A 9,061-nucleotide genomic window follows, 5' to 3' on the forward strand; every position below is an offset into this window, starting at 1 on the left:
TCTCACACACACACACACACACACACACACACACACACACACACACACACACACACACACACACACACACACACACACACACACACACACACACACACACACACACACACACACACACACACACACACACACACACACACACACACACACACACACACACACACACACACACACACACACACACACAGACTTCGAAAAGACCAAACTTTGAAAATGCCGACACGTAACAAACTTGTTATTGCTATGGACAAACGTCATAAGCCGTTCTCTTGGACCCTCTCATCACCTCAGGCGATGGCTGCTTTGCCTACCCTGTATCCAAATACTCTGCCTGGGTGTGTGTGTGTTCTATCTTTCTAAGCAAAATTTTCCAAATTATTTCATCTGATTACCATGATAATTTCATGGCAGGCTTCATCACAATGTAAACACCCAAAGAGAACAAGATTTTAATATCCTCAAAACACCTTGAAGTCGAAATTGCTTCGAAACTTCAAGCCTGACTTCACCAGTTTCTGTCTCTAAAAAATGAAACAGTGTTCATTTAATACTTATGAGATCCACTTCATGATAACTTATCTCACATGAACTCAGAAGAACAGGGCGAGCTCAGCAAAGTGCCGCTTTGAATCAGCGGGGAACGCAGAGTGTCCGGGGCTTAGCCACCACGCAGCTACAGATGTTGAACCACATAAACAAGTCTCTGTCTGAATCAAACTGCTCTCGGGGTCTCGGGTGATCACTCTAATGTGATTTATGTCAGACACTGTTTCACTGTTGTACTGTGGGACGTTTACAGCTGCTCCACACTGAAGAGAAAAGACAGAACAAAACAGTCCATCTCTCCAGAAGTGGGAATGTATCCCAGAGGATTATGTGAAATAAAACATCAGATGAAATACCATCAGCAAAAGGCGGTTAGTGAACAGTGCAAAGCAAGAATAGACCACCCCTCCCACATCATCCATGTAACAGCTGAAATATTATCATGAACAATGCAGGAAGGACATACACAGGCAAGCACATATTTACATTTCTGTACACCTGTATATGTAAATATAAATTGACACCGCTGAAATCCAGCAGAAAGAGCAGTTTCTAGAGCAGACTACAAATTAACGTACAGACCACGAACCCTGGATTACTAATAATCCTCAAACTCTGGAAAGTTGCAATTAGTGTAATTTTTAAAGCAGGGTTACTTGGGATGGACATTGGAGATAATGATATCCTCCGATGTGTAAGGCACACTGAATCTATTAACGTGAACATCGTGTCTGTGCATTCAGATTCGAATGAGAAACGTCTCAGAGAGGGAGTTCAATCTTTAAGGCTTATTGCATCAGTACGGCATTAACGTTTCTTAATGTATGTAACAGATCAACACTGTCCTCTACCTTAGCAGTGCACCCTCTGTTAGCAGCATGGGTAACAGCTGCACCTATATGAGCACCCAGGTTGTGAGTGCATTCTAATCTTAATGCAGATATTGTAAAGACAATTTATCAAAAATAGTGAGAGGAAGCACACAATACTGCTTGTGTGCTTCCTCTGCTGAAGTGTTCTCTACTACTACCGGACAAATTTTCCATTATGAAACAATCTGCCAAGGCGCAAGTGCATCAGGCTTTTAAAAAGGTAAAGGAAATGGAACTCTGATTGATTTGTTGCTTGTTGCGCTCCAAACCCACTCCTGATTAAATAGGAGACTAAGTATAACGCATTTGACCCGAGCGTCTGGTGCTGTGACGTTTATTTCCGCAGTTAAAGAGGCAAAAGTGGATTTAGCTTTAAACCGTGAGCTTAGATCGTTAAAGTGGAGCCGACGAACTTTGCCTCATGTCTGTCCCTCTACAGCCCCCTCCTCCACCTGAACTCTCCCATGACTCCTGAGGGAGTTTCAAAACCTCTTTGATATCTATAGTCAGTAGAAAAGAAAAGAAGTCCAAATGGTTAATGCAGGGGTGGCAGCCATGTAAGAGAGCAAACTATAGACACTGGAAATACAATCCCAAGTCTTAGGCCACGAGATAAACATTGTATAGGTCAAAGCACACAACCAGGATGTCAATATAGATGGTTTGAAATCATCCTGAGTGGAGTTCCCTCTTGTTTGCTGTTTTCTTACTAGAGAACAGACAGAAAAACGTCCAGAAAATGTCAGAGCAACTGAAAAGGACCTTTGCGTTCTCACATACAGGCCCTTTGGACAATATCTGGGAATATCCACGATCTGTGCATGTCTGAAAGCAGAAAAATATGTGTTGGCCTGTCGGCTGTTGACAAAACAGGAACAACACAAGAATGTAACCTTTGGCTTTAAGAAGTTTTACTTGTCAACTCAAATTGCTTTAGTGTTTTGTTCTCACTGCTCTGAAATACTCGGTATATAAATATGGTTCCAAGATCAATCCTTTTGCAAGCAAAGGCTGAAATCTCCAATTCAGTGAATAATCACACCGGGCACTTTAACAAGCGTTGGGGTGGGGCTTTAATTTCCTGTCCCGGCATCGGAGTATCACATCTGAGAGCAACAATACCGCCGCATAATCAGGCTCCATTGCTCTCGCTTGGCCTGAAGGGAGAGAGCGCAGGAGAAATAGGTCCGCTAAATATTAAAGTAAATAAAAGAGCAGTGTTCGTCTGTGTCACCTCAAAGACGTGCGAGCGAGGGAATGAGATGAAAGCATCAATCTGTCTGCGCGACCTTTCTCTTGGTCAAACAGTGCACACCCCCAACAGGGTGTGATTGCACTTGGGATAGTTGAGCCCATACGGCTGCACTGCTGGTGCTGACGTTCATGCCTGCTCCTGTATAAGGTCAATAAAAAGTAGTGCTGCACAGAAGGAGGAACGGCTGTGAATTATTTAGTGAGAGACTTGAAATTAAACTTGATACTGCGGCAGCTGCAATAAAGGGGGGTAAAATTTAGAAAAGAAGTCTCCCCCCTATGCTCAGACCTCATTACCTAATCAGCACGCTGGTGTCCTGATAGAGGACGAAGCTCAGCGGGCTTTATCTCCTCCAGTGTGCGGTTTAATCTCAGCACTTTGAGAATTATAGTCAAGAAATAAACAAACGTTTAGATTTAAAGCTGCTTTTTTTCATAGCAAACACCGGCTGCTCATTCTGATTGTGGCATTATCGATGCAGGGAGAGGCACTCTGTAAATTGGGCTGCTTGGTGATTGATTGCAGACAGTGGGGAAGGCTGAGAAAGTCGTCCTGATTGCAAATCATTCTCTGGTAAAACGCAGGGATTTTTCTTTCCTTAACAAACATCCAATTAAATATGTGTGGGCAAATAACATGAGGTCTACTGATTACATTTTAAGAAGGCAATCAATCATGCAGAGATGACAGTTTTTAATTAGAAGCCAGCAGCGCCAAGCTGATGTAAAACAAACTCACTGCTTCTACATATTTACTAAACCAGGATGTTGATGCTTTTATTTTATTGGAATTTTAAATGCTGTAATAAAGTTCAGTTTAACACATCAGCTTGAAGAGAAGAGAAAAGAAGAGAAGAGAGGATCGTACCTCTGACTCTGGTGATCGGTCTCGGGAGGTTGGAGCTGTTGCTGCAGCTGATGTTGACTCCCAGGCTGAGGTTCCCCTGCTCCGCACATCCCGCCGACACCTCCAGCCCGCTCCCATTCACCGCCTGCAGAGCCATGCTCTCTGGAGACAGGGACAGTTTTATTATATCACACCTGGGCTACTTAAAAAAAAAATCGACTTTCCCCCGTCGCCTTCTTCTTCATATCAGGAAGCGACATGAGACTTGGAGAGAGAGAAGAATAAAAAAAACTTGACTGCAATTTGAAAAGCCCAACAATGTGGAATAAGGTGAAGAACGAGCGGAGTGTGACAGCAGCGCTCACAGCAGCGGAGTGTGGAGGAATGAAGCTGCGCTGCTAAGGCAACTGAGCAGCTCTGCTCCTCTCTCTCTCCCTCTCACACATCCTCACTCGCCCTCTCTCTCCCTCTCTCTCCATTCAACTCACGGCTGTCACCACATTTAAGCCAAAGCATTACATGAGCAAGTTTCATATTCCATAGCTGCAGACCAGGGCTTGTTCTGCAATAAAGAAAATGGCCTTTCACTGATAAATGAACATATATAAGATTATAAGACTGTTCCGACTTATGCATCAACGTGTGAGCAGCATTTAACCGTTAGATTTACAGAAATATTTTTAACAATATTAGACAGTTTGTTCAAAAGATAAATCAGATGGGACAAGAAAATTCTAAATTTACGAACTTGCACCACAAATTTTCTCTGACATCTGCACAATGTTATAATGTTTTCATATCACAAAATCACAACTACAGACCAACGCTTTCATTGTCTATTTGCACACTACTTGCAAATGTTTGACTTTTAGTTTGGCCCATGTCCCATCTACTTACATGGTTGGCCACTAGGTGGCGATCAAGACCATATGGCTTCACATTTGAGGAGCTGCCATGTGGTCAACTCATATAAAGTCTTTGGCAAAGACCTGATGACATGGTCCTTATTTAAGTATATCATGTTTTCCTGGTCTCCCATTGTCCATGTTAGAGCTTCAGGGTCACCTCCTTGAATCAGACTCTGTGTTGATTAAATAGTCTTTTAGTATCTTTGGTGGATCGATGACAGAACAATACCTTTCTCTCCAGGAATGAATCCTGTTGATTTCTCTGCTCGAGTGAACAACCTCCAGGTCACGCAGGTTTATTTGGAGGACAAAGAGCCACTTTCAGCCAGAGAGAAGCTGTTTCCCTTATCCTTAGTGGTCCGGTTATTTACAGATGGTGCCATGGTAGAACTTAGCTTTTGGCACAAGAATAGATATCGTACATCCTGTATTTGTAATGAACACTGCCTTGTTGTCTACACTCTGTCTCTTTAAAATGATTTGTTTAACCCGTAGAATGTCTTGGAAACGTTCTGCAGCCTGTGGAACAACCGTTAAATTTTCCACTTGGATATTTGTCTGACCCGCAGGAAAAAGTTGAGAGGTTCTGGGACTCCTGATGCGCAGTGTAATGGCTTTGTTTAGGGGGAACATTATCGGTTTGCCTCAGGGTTTGGTTCATGTACTACAGCTTGGGATGATACCGATGCTTTGAAAATGTCTGGAGGCTGCGGGGGAGGAAGGGGAGTTGGTTTGCTCTGTGAAGGAGGAGGGCATCGCTCTTTATGTTCGTCTGTTGCTGTCAGTCCCACCGACGGTTTAACAAGTATCTCAATTGCTTTTATATTGTTCTTACGTGTGGGAGGTAGGAGTGTGTGTGAATAGCTCCAGTTTTCCTAAAACTCAAAGCTCCACTGTGAGTTTGGCTGCTGCTACATATTTATTTTCCCTGTATCGAGGTCTTCAGACATGTCATGACCAGCATGACTGATGAAACACCAAAGCTTCATATGTTCATAAGAGAAAATATCAGTCCCCATATTTTTTGGCAATCTCAAGTGCACCAGAACAGCTCAGTCAGTAAAGATACACCCATCTTTCCTACTCCTAGAAGACTACCAACTATCTTTGACATTTGACTATGCAAAATGATTAACTGCTGCACAAACAGTGAATATGTACATGTCCTCAAGTGTGTTTTGAGACATGCTTGCTGTGTGAGAATGTTGGATAGCTACTTGGCACACTTTGTCGCTACTATGTACAGACTTCGTTACTTTTTAATAGAGCCAGGCTAAGTAAACCAAACTGTCTCCTGCCTCCAACTTCATACTCAAATAAAAGGTCAAGACATTATCATAAAAACACTTACTTAGATGACAAATTTGATTACCCAGTTGTCTGTTAGGTATAAAGCTAGAGCATAGACTTACAGTCATAAAGGAAGTGGAGACGTGTCTTCCATCTTAATATCCAGTCTAGGAAATAGAGGCACAAGACTGTGAGCAAAGTAAAGAGAAAGATTGGAAGCAAGGAGATCCAGCACGATCTCCATAAACTCTGATGACACATACAAACACAAACACAAACACACACACACACACACACACACACACACACACAAAGTGTTTTAAGCTTGTGTCTGGGTGGCTGGCCTTTCTCATCTGAAAGAATTTGAGTTTTCATCCATCACCATGAAGAAACAGCCTGTGATGTGTGCTATGATTCTCTATCTGGGACACACACTGGTTTGTGCACACAGGGCTGAAGCTGAGACAGGTCTTGTCTCCATATCTTACGAGCGGCTCGTGGACAGACATGATGCACACGTCAGCAGAGAAAAGCGCTGCCAACACTTCTTGAGGCTTGGTTAACTTGCAAAAGCACATTGTTGATGGTGTAGAGTATTTACCAAAAACAGCAGGTTACATATAAGTTTGACAATATACACTGACTGGATCCTGTGTCCACCTTTGAACTCCGGATCTCATCTCAGTGTTGTGCTGACCTCTGTTGGTTAGATGAGGTAAGTAAGACGGCTCCAAAGCATCATGGAGAATCTACTGCTTTGTTACAGAAGCATAGCGTATTTTTTTGGTGATTATATTTACTAACTGACATCAATATGTAAAGATTAAACAGATGGAATGGAAAGCCGGTGCAGTGACAGTCACAGGGTTACTACAAGATCATATCTTTCAAACTTGACATATTAGATGTTACATTTCCTTAATTATGGTCTTAAAAAAGTCTTAAATTAACAGCCATCATTTCAGCAGTTTAGCTCCAGAATAAACTGACAGCAGGATCTAAAGACCACAACGAGGACTCAAGGGATGCGATTATAGTTTGTTATTCTAAAAATGAAAAATACTCAAATGATTAGGCTCTGAAACGTCATAGTCCACCTGAGGCCAGCTTATGTTGACCAGCTTAATTTCTACTGAAGGATGAAAGAAATGCCTCCGGGTTTTAATAGACTAAATTCTGTGTAGATAACATATGGTTGCATCACACTTGCTCTATGCCAACTGATGTGATAGGATATAGAAATGAGACGAGACACTCTGCTTGCTGCTACTTGCCAGAAAATCTCATCTAACGACTGTGCCATAGGACAGGTTTAGCACTGATATCATGGAGAGAGCAATAACAGAGGATTCCAATAATTAGACTAGATAAAATTACACTGCAACTATAAAGCCACAACTAACACTGTGACTGTAATGTAACAGGATTTTACATATTTGAGGTGTCACTTTCTTTTTTCCTCCTCTTCCATTCCTCCAACAATGTCCTTTTCCATTTCTTTGCTGGCACTGAAGTACCAACTGAGAATTACCCGCTAACTTCTACTTTGTTTTTCAAATCAGATCAAGTGTATTCCTAAATTATTATATTATATATATTATTATAAGTGAATAATGTACCTGCATTTATGACATTGTTGTCTGGACCTTTGTTCTTTTACGATTAGTCAAGCTTCATTATGTCAAGCTTCATTATTATTTCCCTTTCATGACCACTAGGCAGAGGCAGTGCACTACATATTACTATTCAGTGGTGCTTATTATTCTTATATCTTCTTCCGTCTTTATTTCTGCGTGCTTCTCCTCCAACAAATTTTGACGCACATTCACGAGACCTGGAAATAAACCTGCGGAATTATGTTGAAAAGTGTGCTATTACTTTTATAAGAAATTCGTCCAACAGTTTGCTCAAAGATCGCGATAACGCGACCAAAAACGACGAATGGGACTCAAGGTCTCTCGCCCTAAAGAGCGAGAGTGCGAAAATGACCTGTTTTCAGGTACCCCGGGTGCACTAAAACTGCTCTCAAATCCCCAAACGGAGGTCCTCAGACATGATTTTTAGATATTTGAGGTTGTGAGACTGTTTCCTTCGCAGACATGTCACTCTCAAATCTCTCGGACCTTTGCTTATATACGCATCGAAAAATCAAGGAATTATTTCCGGATCCTTCTCCCATTTGAGCCCAATGTTAATTCTGAAGATTTTTCTGAAAAGATTAAAACTGAAAAATAAAACGTAAATCGCCCCCACGGCTCCATTTCTCAGCTCTCACGAATAAAAAATATATCTGGTTGTAGTGTAAAGTCTTGTGATTCTCAAAATGTTTTCATTTTCCATGTAGGACTGATCTTTTTTGAGTAACAAGTATTTGTTTGATGACGGTGCTAGAGTGTGAAAAAATGTCTCTTCCATTAAAAGTAATGATAAGTCTCGGAGGAGAATTTATGAAATGAGAAGTACGTTTTAGCAATCGCCCCCAAAATCCCGTCACATGATCAGAGCCCTGTCCTGAAGAGATCTGACTGTGTATGCAGTGTTAGCGATAGCGCCAGCTACTGATCAAGTCTGTCGCTCTCTCTTTTATACCAGCCAGTTTCTCTCTCTCTGTCTCTCTCTCTTAAACCAGTCTCTCTATCTCTCTCTCTTAAACCAGTCTCTCTCTCTCTCTGGATCTTACTATCTCTCTCTTAAAGCAGCCAGTCTTTCTGTCTCTCTTTCTTTCTCTTTATACCAGCCATTCTCTCTCTCTCTCTGGGTCTCTCTCTGTCTCTCTCTCAAATTGACACAGTCTGTCTCTCTTCCCGAAAAAATACAAATATTTAGTCTGGAACCGGCAAATTCTAGGCACCCATTCAAAATTTCTCGGCAGGAGGAATTTTTTCTAGTCTAATCTTATGATCTCCCTATGAAAGCAAGTTATCCCATGTCCATTATTCCTTGACCTTGTAAATCAATGTTCTATTAATGGTCTGTTGAATCCAAAACTGGGCGGAAAGATTGAGCTTTGAGTCGACGCGAGGAAAAATATTCAATTTGGCGCTTAGGAAGCATTAAAAGTCATATTGGAAAAGAAGTTAAGGAGGAAGATAACAGTCAAGAGCAAAGCTTACGCAGCAATTCAACATAATAAATAATATCACATGACTCTTTTTTATTGCTATTTTTTTTATCAGCTTGTAAATAATTTCCGCCTGATGTTCACAAGGACAAGAAAGTAATTTAAGAAACATATCAGTGAAGAACATTAACCCAAACAATGATTGTGTTTGTGCTGCCTGTGCCTGGAGCAAAGGTGCATCTTTATCTGATGGAGGTCTTCTATAAAGACTCTCCTGGTTTCA

At 41.5% G+C, this 9,061-nt stretch overlaps 1 protein-coding gene across 1 annotated transcript in view; it reads right to left on the minus strand.

The window, feature by feature from the left end:
* LOC133933828 (cholecystokinin receptor-like) overlaps positions 1 to 3,676 on the minus strand; it is a 29,190-nt gene extending 25,514 nt beyond the window's left edge. Inside the window, exon 1 of the mRNA XM_062381065.1 lies at positions 3,541 to 3,676. Coding sequence (XP_062237049.1) covers positions 3,541 to 3,676 — 136 coding nt within the window. The remainder of the gene's footprint in view (positions 1 to 3,540) is intronic.
* Between the last annotated feature and the right edge of the window lie 5,385 nt (positions 3,677 to 9,061).

The sequence above is a fragment of the Platichthys flesus genome, chromosome 22 (assembly GCF_949316205.1).
Source record: "Platichthys flesus chromosome 22, fPlaFle2.1, whole genome shotgun sequence".
Lineage (NCBI taxonomy): Eukaryota > Metazoa > Chordata > Actinopteri > Pleuronectiformes > Pleuronectidae > Platichthys > Platichthys flesus.